Consider the following 19,423-nt stretch of genomic DNA (forward strand, 5'->3'; position numbering starts at 1 on the left):
AACATCCTTGCTTTGTAGGAGTTACCTCCACTTTACAGATGAAAAAACTGAGGTCCAGGGAGGTTAAGTGACTTGTCATTGCCTTGTATATCTTGCCTAAGGCATGTTGAGATGCATATCTTAGTCTGTCTGGCTCTCAGTTTCCTGCAATTATCGTTCATTCCCCCTTGGTGCTTCTTAACTTGGTGAAGAAAATAATCAGACATGGGAAAGGCTAAAAGAGATATACCCAAATTGGGAGCACAAAAGGTAACTCACTCTGCATTGAGATCCTAGGAAGTGCCATAGAGGAGCTGACATTTGATTTGGCAAAAAAAAAAAAAAAAAAAAAATAAACATAGGAGTGCGCTAGATAGAAGGAAGGCAGTCAAGATGGGCACAATAATGGAGGTGGAAAGTTCCAGAGGCATGAAATAGCATGGCAGGAGTGAGGGGAAGTGGCAGGAGATGAGAATGAAACTCAGGTTAGAGTCGTATACACTGTGTGAAGGGCATTTGAATGTTATTAGCAAGGCTACAATATGATCAGAAGAGTGACTTAGAAAGGGCAGTCTGCAAATGAAAGTAGAGGAGAGATATTGGAACACAAGTGGCTGGGTGCGATGCTTTCTTTGAGAGATGGGGAGAAACTGATCAAAGAGAGCAGATGAAAAAGGTGAGGATGGGTGGACTAAACAGTACTTGGTGAGTGAATTTAAAAGTGAAGAAGAGGGCAGAGTAGAGAAAAATCAGAGTTAACATTTATGGAGTCCATCCTGTATACTAGGTGCCGTTCTCAGCCTAATACAAGCTACCTCATTGAAACCACTTAACAAATCTGTGAGAGCAGTACTTTTATTATTCCCATTCTACAGATGTAAAAAAGGATGCATAGAAAATTCAGCAACAGCTGGCAAATTGGAGAAAATGTGAACACAGGCAGTTTGACTGCATAGCCTTTGATTTTTACTATTGTATCATACAGCTCCCTGGATGAGTCTGAGGTTTTTGTCAACAAAGACAGGGACTGGGAAAAGATGAAAAGGTAGAGAGAGCTATTGAGATCATTTTTACACATTTTGAGCTTGAATTTCCTTTAGGATATCCAGGTGGGAGTATCTTGTTAAAGAATTGGAAAGAGAGAGAAAAGGGAACTAAAGATAAAGAAGGTATTGCTACATAGACAGTGGTTGATACAAAAGGACCACGTAAGCTTGCTCTGTGTAAGGATATAAACAAAAGCAGCACAGTGACAAAAATGAACTCTGTAAAGTCTACTGTCCCCTTGAAAATAAATACAAACATAGAACCTTCAAACAACATGAATCCCATAAACTCCAGTAGTATTTATTTCCAATTTTACCTTTTGTGACTTTCTGTTCTAGCGTGACAAAGATTTATTTCGATCACTGCCTCATCGAACTGTGAATTTTTCTCAGTCTCTGGCAGATTATCTGAGAAAAGATGAAATTAGAAGCCCTGGGCTTCTCCAGAAAGTTATCATTACTGATGTTCACAAATTTATCAAAACTGGACCTCTAAAGATTCACATTTTAAATTTATGGTGAATAAATGTTTTTGACAGGGGAGAATACTGTACAAATTAGAAGCAAAATAGTTTCTTCCAATCTTGTCTCCTCCTCCTTCTGGCCCCCTTCCCCTGCATCAGCTCCCTCTTGCTGCAAACTGCCTTTACCCTCTGTTGTGCTGAAAGAATCCTAGATGACAACAGAGCAGCCGGACTGAGTGAAAGCAGAATATATGGCACACACTCTAGCAGTTTAACTGATAGAGACACGGTAATACTATTTCACTGTTTGCGTTGTGGGTGGGGAGGTGGGGGGCTTGGGTTGGAGTAGAGGATACGTGCTCAATGTAGGCACTGGTTAGCCAGCATTGTTCTTCAACTTCCCAATGGCAGGAAGAATCTCCCTCATAACCATCCAGTAGAAGGACAGAGTAATTCAAGGCATGACTGCTTAAATGCTCTTTTTTAAAAAAAACATGCTTTCCATCTAAGGTGCATCCTGCATAGGAGACATACATCTGTGGAATGGGCAAGGCAGACCAGGGGGCTTGAGAAGGGGACTTTTTTACATGGTCCAAAATCTCCTGTGTCAAAGCATCTCACCAAGAAAACTGAGCAGTGTCAAGGGCAGAATTTACAGAGCAATTCAAAGGTTCCTGGTGATTCTACTGTAATTTATAAAATTATTTACATTTCTCTTTTTGGTCATGGCAAGGTCCATTGGCAGAAACAGCACAGCCACAAAGTATTCTTTTTGATTTTAATAACTCATCTTATATATATTTATATATCTGCTTATTTTCATTTCCTCAGCAAAAGGGGAAATAAAAATATTGATCTATAAAATAAGCTGATGATAACACAATGCCAAAAATAGCTTAAGTGCAAGGGGTGAAGCTTGAAAGCAAGCTAAACTGCAATGACATACTGATTTAACATTTTAAATACAAGACTTGCAATAAAATAATTATTGAGATATGTTTCTCATTTTTAGTTTACTTTTTAAAAACTACTCTATATACACATATCCAGTTGTAACACTTGACAGTAGCATTATGGGGCATGATACAACTTTGGTACACATTGCAGATATGAATGGGCAATGTCTGTAAATGATATGTCTTCCCCAGTTAGAACTCTGTACAGCCAGGTGACCAGCCACCTGATCCTATATAATAATCCCACCAGAACCCCCAGAGTCTTCCCCAGAGCCACTGGAGACAGTGGGAGAAATCAGCCTCACTGGATCCATATCGTGTTTCCTCTCTCGGTTCTCCTGGGTTCCACTGTCAGCTCCCCAAATGTGGAAAAAAACTGCTCCATTTCTTTCTGAAGCATGTCATTTCTCTTTTCTGCATCTTCTTTTGCTCGCTCGGCATTTCGCATTTTGATTTCTATCATTGTGAACTTTTTCCTTTCTTGATCCAGTTCATCGTGGAGGCTCATCATTTCTGTTTCCAAAGACAAGTTTCGCTGTTCTAAGCTACAAAGGGTGGGGGAAGGAATAAGACATAAAGCAATTTTATTAATTTGAAATTCAAAAGGGCTAAAAAATATTTCCTAAACTGTCTCTGCAATGTTTAGGAAATTGGATTGAGCCTTTCAAATCAATGAAGCAAGGTCCACAGATTAAAAGGTGTATATATATTCTTTTTTTTACTGCTTCCTAACATGATTTACCGTCATTTTGTTGAGACCCCAAGACCTCTCTTGAATGCACTTCATTGTCATTTGATAGCGAATTAATGAATTTTGGCAAAAAGAAGTCAGAGACCAATGTCATGGAGCACAGAATGGCAGAAGTAGGAGGCAACCTAAACCACAAAGTTTCCTGAATCATTATGTAAATCTGGCTTTACTAAAAGAAAGGAGGGGGGAGTCTGATAAAGTTGGAAGAAAAAAAGGACAATTATTTTTGCTTTCTATCAAAGGAAAAAGAATGATAGTGAAAATGTCTTTGTTAGAAAGGTTAAGTCAACAGCTAAGAATGGGCTTCTCTGGGACATATAGAGTCCCATCATATAAAAGTGGTATTAACAGCAGTCACCGTATAGTAAGTAACAAGAGAGGTAGAGATTACATGTATTGAATAAGTAATTCATCTGACATTCTGTGACAATGGAGTCCACCTAAGTAGCCTACTATCTAAAATTCTCACTGCCTTCCAAGTTAATATATCTTAAGATCTCTAGAGTTATATTTTTATAGGTTGATAGCTACATTCTTTTGGATAACTGTATAATTTTAGATAATTTCCTATAAACAGAGTTTTCCCAATAATCACTAAGTTCCAAAACATAATTTATTATTGCTGTTGTTCAAGGAGGAATAGTAAGCACTTGATTACTAGATGATGTGTTTTGGTAATGGCTGACATTTTAATTTCTCCTATTCTGAGCTAAAGTCCCAGGAGTATGTTTGAATTTGACATACTATTGAAATATGAAAGGCTAATGCACAGGTAGCTCTCAGAAATCTGATTATTTTAATAATTTTCAAATTAAAATCTCAATTATTTTTCTGTTTTGAAATAATGAGTCCCATATGTTGATATTTCATCCAGATAATCATAAGAACACTTAAAGATGAATCTGCTCTCCCTTTGTAAGAGACTAGAATTTTTTAAAAAGTCACATTCTATAATCAGTTTAGAAGGCCATTTTGACCACATGATCACATTTTTTACATGAAAACCTGGTAGTGTGCTGGTTGTCACCTAGAATTATTTTACAATACATTCTCTTTTCTTTCTAAAGCTATTTATTTTAGAACTAAAAAAGCTGGAAGAAACTCAATCTTAAATACCAAGGAAGACACCTTTTAAAAAATATACCAATGCATTTTACATAACAGGCACTCATATGAAACTTCCAAGAATCTAGACTGGGTTGAAAACAGAAGAAACCCCTCCCACTGTAAGCACAGATCAATGCTGGAAAAATATATAAGAAAAATATTTTTTAAATACATAGCAAGGTTAAAAGAAATAAAAGAGCATCTTGAGGTTATCAGAACCAAGGAAGAAACTCAAATTTAGAACAGTAAATGGAAGCACATGAGGGGTATTGTTCCTGGATAGAAGCCCTGGAAGCTGTGACTAGGTTTTTATTTTGCTCATGGGGAGGAGGAGATCTCCAGTATAAAAGAGGCAGAAGGCTGAAAGTGATTCAACTGAGAGCTTGGAACATCAATTTTCTTTATGACAAAGAGAATACAAAAACTCTACTCATGGGCTGAGTGGTGACAGAATTAATCAGAAGAGAAAATAAATAAATGAGAAAACAGCTCTGAGGAAAAATTACCCAGAATTCCTCACATAATGAAAAAAGATGAAAATGTAATATAAGAAAGAGAAGCTAACAGAGATGGAGAATGGATTAAGAAGGTCCAACATACTTTAATAAGGGTTGGAGAGACAGAAAATTGAGAAAATGGGGAGATGAAATAAACAAAAATGGTGATGGATAAAAATACTCCAGAATTGAAAAAAATATGTCTTCAAATAATGAAACATAAAGTTCGAAAGTTAATGGAAATATATAGCAGAACGTTATTAATCAAAATAAAAATTATATAGCAATATTAATATGAGAAGAAATATTTTTGGGCAAAAAGCATTATTACCATTACTTTATGATAAAAGGATCAATTCATCAGGGAGATATAAACAATTCTGAACTTTTATTCACCTAGCTGTATAGTTTCAAGTTATTCAATATAAAATATAACAAAATTATAAAGATAGATAAATCCACAAAAATTAGGAAATTTTAAGATAACTTTCTTAGAAATTATAGCTCTATCTGATGAAAATTAGGAGAAATGTAAAAGATTTGAACAGCTTGATTAACAGATTTGATCTATTGGTCCTTTATACAATCCCAAACCAATAATAAGTTAATAAATACTTCTTACAAGACCAAATAATTGATATCATACAAATGAACTTTTCTGACCACAATATGATAAAGGGAGAAGGTGAGGGGGGAGGGAATAACATCAAACTCACATGTTTAAAAACTAAAAATCATACATATCAATGATAGATAAAGTATAGTATCTATTTCTCTATCATCTTTCTATCTATCTAGGGATGTATGTATGTATGTGTGTATATATGTACGTATCTATTATCTATCTATCTCTATCTATCTATCTATCTATCTATCATCTATCTATCCTTAATACTTGTAGGGTAGAGTTAAAAAGGAATTGAAAGACAAATGTATAATTCTAAACAGGAATGATCAAGAATTAACTAGAACAGTTACTTCTTATATTTCTGTGGCTTGGTCATGTGGCAGCTCCTCTGCCCTACTTTATCATGGACCTCTCCCTTTGCCTGTCACATGGGTAAAAATGCTACAGTGAAAGAGGCCAATGAATGACATTCTGTTGGAAGCTTCTATTATTTTATCAATGTCTCTAAAATGCACCATAGACTCAGAACATAAATGTAGCACCAATGTTCTCATAAATGAACCTGTACATCTGCAACCATTCAGAATAATGTATTCCTATCCTAAGGTAAGTTTCAAGTGTTAGCTCTTGCTTCTCAGTGCTAAGTGCTAATTTATCATCATGCCTTGGCAGTAATTCAGAGATTTGGTAGCCAGTGGTTCCAAAAACTACATTCAGAATGAAGAGTAGCCTTATAAGATGATGACTCCATTTTTCTTCTTATTTAAACCTCCTGTCACTTAGCATTATATAGGAAAATTCAAACCAAGTTTCTGTTTCCAAGAAAGTAATTTTTTCAATCTAACATATAAGAAGCATTTTTTTTAATATTTACTTTACCATAGCTCTTAAAAATACATATCTTTTTGCTTGATAATTGATAAATGGATGGGAAACATTAAGGTCAACTTTATATATAAAAATGAAACCACATGGGGTTTGGAGCCATGGAAGCATTTGAAGCAGGACAAAGACTGAGGTTCACAAACTATGAGGACCCTAAACAAGAAGGGGTCTACTAAGGCACAGTCTGGGACTGGGACTGAGGCCACTAGAGGGGCTACTTCAGGCTAAACTGAGCCTCAGGCCTTCTCTTGAGAGTGCAGTGTCCTTCCCTTATACTACACTGAAAGGAGAACATAAAAACAATCAGTTTTGTAATTCTGTGACCTTGGTGAAATCACGGGGTGTGCTGATGTTCAGGTTTCCAGCACAAGGTTGTATTTGTGAATCCTGGGCTCCATTCTCTGTATTCCTGCCTTTCAAGATGATGGAGCATCTGGCAGTCAGGGGTACTGTCAACACAGGATGCTCAGCCAATAGCCCATGTCTTGCCCAGGTTGCTTCTCTGAAGTTGCTAAGCCATCACCACCTCGGTCAACTTATGAGAAGACGTCAACTGCTATCAATTAGGTTTCAGCACAACTGCTTCCTTATAATTCACATGTTTTGCTCCCCACTTAGGCTACAATTTCCATTGTCCATATGAATACACTTCATGCCATCACTTTTCTCAGAAACCTCCCTGGATTCCAATCCCAGAGTAAAAGCCAAAGACTTAAGATGATCCTGAAAGCTCTAAGGTACCTCTCTGAGCTCCTCACTTATTCCATCTCACGGCATTTCCACTCCTCCCAGGCATCTGCGTAGCTGCCTCTTTAACCTCCTATAAGGCCCTACACTTAGAATTACCCCTCACCAACACTTCTTACCCCTCTTCCCTGCTTTAGTCTTCTACTTAGCATGAGATCTATTTTACTTATTTATCTGTCTCCTCCAGTGGAATGGAAGCATGCTCCACGAGGGCTGAGTTTTTGTCTGTTTTATCCACTGCTGAATCCTTGGGGTCTGGGTCTGAGCTTGGGAGAGAACAGACACTCTCCCAGCATTCAGCAAAGGAAAAAATGAACAATAAAGATCTGTTTATTTCTCCAACTTCTCTTTATCCTCATTTCATCCTCTTCCTATGAGAACAGACTCCTTGTTCTGAATTCATCCCCTTCCGCTCCTCTCCCCAGCCCTCGAACACAAATCCACACATTTATTGACAAGAGATAGTATTACTGAGCAACTGCTCTGTGCCAGGGACAATGTGCAATGATTTCTTACATGCTTTTGTGGTAGATACTGCTAGAATTTAAAATGTTCACATTAGGGAGCTGAGATTCACAGAGATGAAGTGAGCTTTCCCAAAGTCCCACAGCTTACAAATGGTGAAGCTACCCAGTCTCTGACTTTGGAGTCAGCATATTTACCCTCTGGGTGAGCCTGTCTCATATTAGGAGGCTATCACACCCTCTCTGGCAGTTTGGGGCTCCAGATTTTCCTCACCTCTTTATCCTGGACTCATACTCTATCTTCTGTTTGGTCATTTCCTGCTTCAGGCTGGACACTAAACTATGCAGTGCACTGTGATTGCTGGTGTGGCCAACAAAGGTCTCACTGTTGTCGCTGCTGCTGGTGGCACGACTACTTCGACCACCCACACTCCTCCGGTCACTTTTGTTTTCATAGTCCCCGGGGTGGGAAAGGTCGTCCTGTGGGGGCCCATCCAAAACAGGGTCCTCAAAGTTCCCACCGTAAAAGTCTTGTTCCGGGCAGGTGGTGGTGGAGGAGCGGCAGGAGTTGGAGTTCTCAGGGAGGGAGATTTCACAGGAGGAAGTGGACCAGGTGGCACTGTCGATGCTCTGCTTGTCGTCAAGGCTCATCACGGAGAACTGTTGGTGGACGTTGTCATAGGTGGAGAGTCTGTTGTGCTGGCCCGACTCTCCAGCTTGCTCTTTCTGCTTGTTATCCCTCAGGGTCACATAGCCATTGGGCAGCCAGCTCATGCTGCGACCATTCACGGGGTTCCCGAGGGTATCTGTGTTCAAAATGCCCATCCGCACCGTTCCGTTCTGTACACTGTGGGTGCCCATTTTGGTACCAGACCCCTTCAGGGAAGAGGTCCTTCTGGACTGTAAGCTCCCATTGGGAGTGGTTTGGGCTTTCTCAAGTCCTTCTGCATTACTGCTGCTGAAGGACCCATTGGTGACTATCCCACTGCCCTTATTGAAGGCGGGATTCTTTTTGACCATGAGAGGGGGGCTCCTAGAGACATCCAGTTTGTGAACGCTATTCCTTGGGCTGTTGGTTTTGCTGCCCGATAGAGCTGTGGGGGATCCGTTATCCATGTTGCTTCTCTGGGGAGACTCAGACTTGTCCCAAGAGCACCGTCTTCCAGGACTGTCCTTGGTATTATTGTTCTCCGTGTTTTGTAGCTGACCCATGGTGGCTTTCTTCTGAAGGTCATTGTTGTTGTTGCTCACTCCATCCTGGGGCTTGCTTTGCAACTCTGCATCTTTGGGGAAGAGGCGATCGTGTTTGCTAATCATCATTGACATCAACTGTTGGACCACCACAGTGCCTGGAATTGCACAGAAAACAAAATAGTATGAGTGAAACAGTTTTATTTCTTATTTTGAATGTGACTCTTAAAGAGTTATTAAAGAGTTCAGGTGAACATTCAGCATTATTATTAGCAGTGCCAAACTATATTCTTAATGATGATAATAGCAATATTATCTATAGCAATATTAACTACTAAAATTTCTTGAGCATTTAACATGAACTATACCAAGCACTTTACTTTTGTTAGTGTAGTTGGATTTAAAAAAAAATCTATGAATAGATACTGTTCTATCTATCACTGTCTTATGAAAGTTAAATAACTTGATCAGCATCCCAAAGCTATTAAGGAGAAAATGCAGGGCTTGAACCCAGAATTAATTAGTTCCAAAGACCAGCCTCTTCATTGTCACACATTTCTTGGAAGTTTGACATTTAATTAGGAAAAACCTTTCTTTGAGGAAGTCACTGTTATCTCTCATCAGACAATTGCCTCAAACTATCAAGACATTTGTATTGGCATCTCAAAGTGGAACCCTATAAAATCTCTAGTGGATATATGGTCTGTCTTTATAATATAGCAAGACAATGAAGTTCCATACAACTTTTGCTCAGCATTCAAAACCTTCAGGGCATTTTAAGTGACATTAGCCAAAATGGTATAATAAAGACCTACAAGAATCCTCTCCTCCATAAAAGCAACTGACAAAAATATTCTGAATCATCATTTGCAGAACTTTGGAAATTAAAGGCTTGTTGTAATCTGGAGAGTGTTTATTAAAAAAAAAAATCATTGAATCTTGGTACAGAACAGCAAGCACTGTGGTATTTTAACTCATCCTATTCCTATCCTCCTCTCTGCAGTGGCCTTGAAAACCAACAGCCCACAATCACAGTGGGAACCAGCAGTCTGGCAGCCACTGGAATGGGAAAAGCAGGGATGGAAATCCTTCAAAGTCCCATTCCCAAAGAATTGTCATTATTTTACTTGTTTGGTGGTTCCCTGGAAGACGTCACTCAAGAGGCTTGTCTTCATTTTATCTAAATAAGAATTTGACCAGGGTGAGCAACACTTTCTCAAGGCCATTTGTCAAAAACAATTAGGGGCTCTTTCATTTAAAATCATGTTTGCCTAAAGCAAGTGGATAACAGTTGAAGACAAACAATAGGCTAAACAAAAAGCTTAGAAGGAAAATCTGAGGAAAGAGACTTCCAAAGGAGGTGTTGAAAAGCTCTGCTTTATTCCTGAGAATTTAGAAGATTACATGCATGCTTAGGGTTCTGTGCATGCCTAGGGCTATATGCATGCTCAGGAAAGAACTGAGAAGTCCCCAAGCTCTCACCTCTGACTGATCTTGAGGCTCTGCACAAAAAGGATCTGAATGCTAAAGCAGAGTTGTAACCTTCCTGGCTGAGTGTTGAAAGTTTGCCCCAACATGAACACAGAGTGTCTTGGTAAAGACTGGGAAACTTATTAGCTCTAGTCTTTTAATCTTTGTTCAATCCTTAGCTGACAACTAAGTAAGCCAAGCAGAGACTTCAGTGGCCACGGATGACGAATAATATAGACTTTAGAGAATTATTTCAGAAAACTCACTAAAAAACCAAACAACAAACAGCAAAAACAACAAAGGGAGGGTAAGAATCTGATATCCAGAGTTCCCATATTATTATATTATTTAAAAAACATGCAGTTTTCAAAAAAATAATGCTACATGCAAAAAATAAACAAAGCATGGCCCATATACAAGGAAAAAAAAGAAAAAAAAAAACAGACTCTGAGGAAACCCAGACACTGTACTCACTGGTCAAAGACTTTAAATTTGCTATTTTAAATGTTTTCTAATAAATGAAGGAACCAAAGGAAAGTGAGAATAATGTTTCGCCAAATATCAATAAAGAGCTTGAAAGTGTAGAAAAGAATCAAATAGATATTCTGGAGTTGAAAGGTACAATAACTGAAATGAAAAGAATCAGTAGAGGGGATCAACAGCAGACTTGAGCAGGCAGAAGAAAGAATCAGCATACCTGAAGACAACTGTGGTTACCCAGTCTGAGGAACAGAAGGAAGAGGAATAAAGACAAATGAGCAGAGCTTCAGAGACCTGTGGGACACCATCAAGCATACCAGCATAGGCGTAATGATATCCCAGGAGGAGAGTAGAAAGAGAAATGAGCAGAAAGAATATTTGAAGAAAGAGTTGCTGGAATTTGAAGAAATTTGATGAAAAATATGAGTCTACACATTCAAGAAGCTCATCAAATTCCAAGCAAGCTAAATGCAAAAGGATCCAGACGTAGATCCATCATAGTCAAACTGTCTTAAAGAGAACCTTGAGAACAGCAAGAGATAACCAACTCATGTATAATGGATTCTCAATAAGATTATCAGCTGATTTTTCATCATTCTCATTGCCAGAATTATATTATCCAGCAAACCTATGTTTCAAAAATGAGGGACAAATAAAACATTCCTAGCTAAACAAAAACAGAGAATTTGCCAATAGCAAATCTGCTCTAAAGAAATATCAACACTTCAGGGCATTTTAAACAAAGAGAAGACCTTCAAGAAAGAAAATAATTCTCTTACACAAATGAAAATGCTAAGGTTCTCATTTGATCCTTATATTTATATTATTCACTGTAAAGTATGATTAGAAATCAATACCTTACAAGTTTCAGATAGTAAAAATAACTCAGACAACAGTGGATAGAAAGGCTAATCTATCATAAAAAGCAGTAATATTCTTTCTAAAAATTGGTGGATTTATCAGGTTTTATGGCATATTAGCTGAAATCTCAAAATATATTTTCACATATTCCTCACTGACTTACATGCTAGGCTGCTCCCACCCCTTAAAATAGGCCACCACCACTAACTAGGCTTCTAAATTAGTTTCACAACTTTAGGTGTCCCAACCCCCTAAGAATCTTTTTAAGAATTTTATTCATATACCCACAATAAAGCAGTGTAGGCTCATGAAAGCATTAATCATCTTTGCTTTGGCTTGAACTATATTAATGTGGTGTGTTAACTGTGTTTCTTTTACCGTGTTGATAAAAGCTCCTAAGAGTAGTCTCTGATAAATAAATACAGGGAAACAAATTTTAGTTAGTAAAGGTAATATTATTTAAAATACTTAAATAAATTTGGTGAAGAAAATGATAAGTGCTTTTGACAATGAAGATATCTACTGAAATAGCTTCTAGTAGCTGTCAGAGAGTAGAAGCTTGACTTGGGATGAGGCCACTCATTAGCTTAAAGCAACACCTGGGCAAGATTTGGTTCTGAATATAATTTATAGTCAAATTCTGAATAGGAAAATATGTGTTATATTCATCTATATCCTTCACACTTCTGTAATGATTCAAAACTTCTAACATATTTAGATTAGGAATCTGCAGTTTGTTAGGTCTGATGCTGGCCAGTGCTGCTCAAACATTAATGTTCATACAAATTATCTGGAGATTCTGTTAAAATGTAAATACTGAGTGGGGCATGAGATTTTACATTTCTAACCAGCCCCCAGATGACACCAACGATAACAAAATAGTAGCAATAGCAGAGCATAGAGGACCCACCACAGACAGACCTTCTGAATCAGAATTTCAGCAATATTCCCAGATTATTCCTGTGTGTGTTAGAGTTTGTGAAACTGTGTTAGGTGGAAATGTTTCACTTACATCTTCTAAATTTTCTCAGAAGGCTGTGAGATAGGACTTAACATTTTTCAGATGAGAAAATTGAGGTTCAGAGAGGTTACAGTTCTGCCCAGGGACACACAGATGATAAGTGACCAGGCTGAAATATGATGCTACTTCATCTTCTCACTGCAAATCATGTACTTGTCCAACTATATTTCAGCTGCTGGATTTATTTACTTATTTATTATTGGAGTAAAATTGCTTTACAATGTTGTTAGTTTCTGCTGTACAATGAAGTGAATCAGCTATACGTATACCCTCCCTCTTGGACCTCCCCCCCACCCCCACCATCCCACCCATCTAGGTCATCATGGAGCACTGAACTGAGCTCCCTGTGTTATACAGCAGGTTCCCGCTAGCTATCTATTTTACGTAGTGTATTTATCTCAAACCTAAACTCCCAATTCGTCGCACCCTCCCTTCCCCCCGCCCTGTGTCCATATGTCCATTCTCTAAGTCTGCGTCTCTATTCCTGCCCTACAAATAGGTTCATCTGTACCATTTTTCTAGATTCCACATATATACGTTAACATACAATATTTGTTTTTCTCTTTCTGGCTTACTTCACTCTGTATGACAGACTCTAGGTCCATCCACATCTCTACAAATGACCCAATTTCGTCCCTTTTTATGGCTGAGTAATATTCCATTGTTTATATGTACCACATTTTCTTTTTCCTTTCATCTACTGTTGGACATTTAGGTTGTTTCCATGTCCTGGCTATTGTAAATAGTGCTGCAGTGAACACTGGGGTACATGTGACCTTTTGAATTATGGTTTTCTCACAGTATATGCCCAGTAGTGGGATTGATGGGTCACATGGTAGCTCTCTTTTTAGTTTTTTAAGGAACTTCCATACTGTTCTCCATAGTGGCTCTATCAATTTACATTCCCACCAACAGTGCAAAAGGGTTCCCTTTTCTCCACACCCTCTCCAGCATTTATTGTTTGTAGATTTTTGGATGATGACCATTCTGACCGGTGTGAGGTGATACCTCATGGTAGTTTTTATTTGCTGCACTAATAATTATTTGCATCATCACTAATAATTAGTGATGTTGAGCATCTTTTCATGTGCCTCTTGGCCATCTGCATGTCTTCTTTGGTGAAATGTCTATTTAGGTCTTCTGCCCCCTTTTTAATTGGGTTCTTTGTTTTTCTGATATTGAGCTCCATGAACTGTTTGTATATTTTGGAGATTAATCCTTTGTCCATCGCTTCATTTGCAAATATTTTCTCCCATTCTGAGGGTTATATTTTCATCTTGTTTATGGTTTTCTTTGCTGTGCTAAAACTTTTAAGTTTAATTAGGTCCTATTTGTTTATTTTTATTTTCATTACTCTAGGAAGTGGGTCAAAAACGATCTTGCTGTGGTTTATTTCAAAGAGTGCTTTTCTTATGTTTTCCTCTAAGACTGTTATAATGTCTGGTCTTAAATTTAGGTCTGTAATCCATTTGGAGCTTATTTTTATGTATGATGTTAGATATCACAAAAACAGAAAATTACAGACCAATATAACTGATGAACATAGATGCAAAAATCCTCAACAAAAAACTAGCAAACAGAATCCAACAACAAATTAAAAGGATCATACACCATGATCAAGTGGAATTTACACCAGGAATGCAAGGATTCTTCAATATATGCAAAGCAATCAATGTGATATACCATATTAACAAATTAGGAAATAAAAACCATATGATCATTTCAATAGATGAAGAAAAATATATTGACAAAATTCAACACCCAAAGGCACAGGGAGGTCAATTTGATGTTTTGCGACCACAAAGAGGGGTGGGATAGGGAGGGTGAGAGGAAGACACAAGAGGGACAGGATATGGGGATATATGTATACATATAGCTGATTCACTTTGTTATACAGCAGAAACTAACACAACATTGTAAAGCAATTATACTCCAATAAAGATGTTTAAAAAACAGACTCTACAGAAAACGAGCATAGAGGGAACCTACCTCAACATAATAAAAGCCGTATATGACAAACCCACAGCAAATACTCAATGGTGAAAAACTGAAAGCATTTCCACTAAGATCATCAACAAGACAAGGATGTCCACTCTCACCCCTCTTATTCAACATAGATTTGGAAGTCCTGGCCATGGCAATCAGAGAAGAAAAAGAAATAAAAGGGAATTCAGCACCACCAAACCAGCTTTACAACAAATGCTAAAGGAACTTCTCTAGGCAGGAAACACAAGAGAAGGAAAAGAACTACAATAACAAACACAAAACAATTAAGAAAATGGTAATAGGAACATATATATTGATAATTACCTTAAATGTAAATGGATTAAATGCCCCAACCAAAAGACATAGACTGGCTGAATGGATACAAAAAAAGACCTGTGTATATGCTGTCTACAAGAGACCACTTCAGACCTATAGACACATACAGACTGAAAGTGAGGGGATGGAAAGAGATATTCCATGCAAATGGAAATCAAAAGAAAGCTGGAGTAGCAATTCTCATATGAGACAAGATGGACTTTAAAACAAAGATATTACAAGAGACAAAGAAGGACACTACATAATGATCAAGGGATCAATGCAAGAAGAAGATATAACAATTGTAAATATATATGCACCCAACAGAGGAGCACCTCAATACATAAGGCAAATACTAACAGCCATAAAAGAGGAAATCGACAGTAACACAATCATAGTAGGGGACATTAACACCCCACTTTAACCAATGGACAGATCATCCAAAATGAAAATAAATAAGGAAACACAAGCTTTAAATGATACATTAAACAAGATGGACTTAATGGATATTTATAGGACATTCCATCCAAAAACAACAGAATAAACTTTCTTCTCAAGTGCTCATGGAACATTCTCCAGGACAGATCATATCTTGGTTCACAAATCAAACCTTGGTAAATTTAAGAAAATTGAAATCGTATCAAGTATCTTTTCCGACCACAATTCTATGAGAGTAGATATCAATTACAGGAAAAAGTCTGTAAAAAATACAAACACATGGAGGCTAAACAATACACTACTTAATAACCAAGACATCACTGAAGAAATCAAAGAGGAAATCAAAAAATACCTAGAAACAAATGACAATGGAGACACGACAACTGAAAACCTATGGGATGCAGCAAAGGCAGTTATAAGAGGGAAGTTTATAGCAATACAATCCTACCTTAAGAAACAGGAAACATCTCAAATAAACAACCTAACCTTGCACCTAAAGCAATTAGAGGAAGAAGAACAAAAAAACCCCCAAAGATAGCAGAAGGAAAGAAATCATAAAAATCAGATCAGAAATAAATGAAAAAGAAATGAAGGAGACAATAGCAAAGATCAATAAAACTAAAAGCTGGTTCTTTGAGAAGATAAACAAAATTGATTAACCATTAGCCAGACTCATCAAGAATAAATGGGAGAAGACTCAAATCAACAGAATTAGAAATGAAAGTGGAGAAGTAACAACTGACACTGCAGAAGTACAAAGGATCATGAGAGATTACTACAAGCAACTCTATACCAATAAAATGGATAACTTGGAAGAAATTGACAAATTCTTAGAAATGCACAATCTGCTGAGACTTAACCAGGAAGAAATAGAAAATCTGAACAGACCAATCACAAGCCCTGAAATTGAAACTGTGATTAAAAATCTTCCAACAAACAAAAGCCCAGGACCAGAGGGCTTCACAGGCAAATTCTATCAAACATTTAGAGAAGAGTTAACACCTATCCTTCTCAAACTCTTACAAAATATAGCAGAGGGAGGAACACTCCCAAACTCATTCTATGAGGCCACCATCACCCTGATACCAAAACCAGACAAAGATGTCACAAAGAAAGAAAACTACAGGCCAATATCACTGATGAACATAGATGCAAAAATCCTCAACAAAATACTAGCAAACAGAATCCAACAGCACATTAAAAGGATCATACACCATTATCAAGTGGGGTTTATCCCAGGAATGCAAGGATTCTTCAATATACACAAATCAATCAATGTGATATACCATATTAACAAATTGAAGGAGAAAAACCATACGATCATCTCAATCGACACAGAGAAAGCTTTCGACAAAATTCAACACCCATTTATGATAAAAAGCCTCCAGAAAGTAGGCATAGAGGAAATTTTCCTCAACATAATAAAGGCCATATATGACAAACCCACAGCCAACATCGTTGTCAATGGTAAAAAACTGAAACCATTTCCACTAAGATCAGGAACAAGACAAGGTTGTCCACTCTCACCACTATTATTCAACATAGTTTTGGAAGTTTTAACCACAACAATCAGAGAAGAAAAAGAAATAAAAGGAATCCAAATTGGAAAAGAAGAAGTAAATCTGTCACTGTTTGCAGATGACATGATACTATACATAGAGAATCCTAAAGATGCTACCAAAAAACTGCTAGAGCTAATCAATGAATTTGGTAAAGTAGCAGGATACAAAATTAATGCACAGAAATCTCTGGCATTCCTATATACTAATGATGAAAAATCTGAAAGAGAAATTAAGGAAACACTCCCATTTATGACTGCAACAAAAAGAATAAAATAGCTAGGAATAAACCTACCTAAGGAGACAAAAGACCTGTATGCAGAAAACTATAAGACACTGATGAAAGAAATTAAAGATGATACAAACAGATGGAGAGATATGCCATGATCTTGGATTGGAAGAATCAACATTGTGAAAATGATTATACTACCTAAAGCAATCTAGAGATTCAATCCAATCCCTATCAAACTACCACTGGCCTTCTTCACAGAATTAGAACAAAAAATTTTACAATTTGTATGGAAACATAAAAGGCCCCGAATAGCCAAAGCAATCTTGAAAAAGAAAAATGGAGCTGGAGGAATCAGGCTACCTGACTTCAAACTATACTACGGTCTAGTTTGGTATCTGTATAAAAACAGAAATATAGATCAATGGTATGGGATAGAAAGCCTAGAGATAAACTCACACACACACATGGTCACCTAATTTATGACAAAGGAGCCAAGAATAAACAATGGAGAAAGAGACAACCTCTTCAATAAGTGGTGCTGGGATAACTGGACAGCTACATGTAAAAGAATGAAATTAGAACAGCTGCTGGATTTAAAACTGTAGTAATAATAAGTAAACTCGGTGTTGTTCTAATAAGAAACTAAATAAAAGACAACTATCTACTGAATCATCAATTATGATGGAGTTATGGAAGAAAAAAGACTGAATGAAATTAATGGTATTCTATATCTATCTTTTCTCTTTTAGTAACTTCTGAGCTTTCCCCATCACTGGAATATTAACATGTGAAACATCACTGCTTTTTTTTTTTTTACATATTAATAAAAACAATGTATTTATTTTTTTAAAAACAATCAAAGTAAGGAGAAGAGGTACACTGTTCACATTTTTGCAAATACTTTTAATATTTTTAAGACCGACTTATGGATGATAACTGGATTTAATATTTTTAAGACTGGCTTGTAGAAAACTGGATTGTCATATCAATTATGTAGCAATTTAGAAACATCACTGCTTTTTATCACAGTTGTGAACTGTGTGAGGCATTTAATTAATTGAAGAGAGATATCTTCAAGGTCTCCATGATGAAATATGTGAAGAACTATGCCAGTGTATACCTGCCACGATTATAGAGTGAGTGTCAGATCCCTAGAGATTTAGAAATATATTTCTATTACCTTGGAAGGCTTTGCTTTCATCTAGTTTCCAGAATAGTAAATGGCAATCATTTCTTGCAAAGTGACTTCCTTTCAATTTTTATAGCCATTTAGGACAGACTAGCCTGGTAGTAATAATGATGTATGTGTCATTATATGCACTATCTTTTTTTCCTTTTTATTCTCCCCTCTCTGTCATTCTCTTCCTTAGAATGCTAATAAGAAACATGAAGCCGAAATAAATGAGGTCAGAGTGGTTATAATCACCTGTCCATTCTGAAGAGTCCCACTGGACTACATGTTCCAACAATTCCCCAGGCTCATATAATTTTATACAGGTTGAACTTAAATACCATATTATGGGACACTTTTTTCATAAGAACTGGATAAGAATTCAATTTTCCTTTGAAGGTACCTAGGCACTTTAAAATACATATGTATGGCAACATTCTATTGAAATGTAGATTCAGGTTGTATTTTTTGCAATACATTACCTTGTACATGTCTCATTTTGCACATGTACAAGATATCTGTGAGGTATATGATAAATTTGGACAAATGACAGTCCTTTAATCACCACCTAATCATTATATAGATAATTCCCTTGTGCCCCTTTGTAGCCAATCCACTATCCATGGCAACCACTGATTTGCTTTCTGTCACTACAGTTTTTTCTTTTCTAGAATTTCATATAAATGCAATTATACAGTATGAAGTCTTTTGTGTCTAGGCATTATTCACTTAGCATAATGCTTTTGTTATTTATCCATATTGTTATCCATGTATCAGTAGTTCATTCTTTTTATTGCTGAGTAGAATTCCATTTCATGGATGTATCAAAATTTGTTCATCTATTCAGTAATTGAAGGACAATTGATCAGTCTTCAGATTGGAGATATTATGGATAAAGTTGACATAAACATTGACTATAAGTCTTAGGGGAACATATGTTTTCTTTTTTAGCACACTGCTTTAATTTGGAAAAAATATCTTTAAATTCTGTTGGACTTTTTTTGCTATACAGTTAGGGGTTTGAAGATAAGTTGGAGTTTTTTACATTTATAGGATTTATTTTGATCCATGTCCTTTTTTTTTTTTTTTTTTTGCGGTACGCGGGCCTCTCACTGTTGTGGCCTCTCCTGTTGCAGAGCACAGGCTCCGGACGCGCAGGCTCAGCGGCCATGGCT

At 37.0% G+C, this 19,423-nt stretch overlaps 1 protein-coding gene across 6 annotated transcripts in view; it reads right to left on the reverse strand.

Moving 5' to 3' along the window:
- Positions 1-431: 431 nt before the first annotated feature.
- Positions 432-19,423, reverse strand: part of ARHGAP24 (Rho GTPase activating protein 24) — a 767,082-nt gene continuing 748,090 nt past the window's right edge. For all 6 annotated transcript variants that reach the window (XM_060012218.1, XM_060012216.1, XM_060012219.1 and 3 more), the window contains 2 exons: positions 7,799-8,873; positions 432-2,990 (listed from right to left, as the gene is read on the reverse strand). In XM_060012218.1, coding sequence (XP_059868201.1) covers positions 2,747-2,990; positions 7,799-8,873 — 1,319 coding nt within the window. In that variant the 3' untranslated portion in view covers positions 432-2,746. The remainder of the gene's footprint in view (positions 2,991-7,798; positions 8,874-19,423) is intronic.

Source organism: Delphinus delphis, chromosome 5, assembly GCF_949987515.2.
Source record: "Delphinus delphis chromosome 5, mDelDel1.2, whole genome shotgun sequence".
NCBI classification, from domain to species: Eukaryota; Metazoa; Chordata; class Mammalia; order Artiodactyla; family Delphinidae; genus Delphinus; species Delphinus delphis.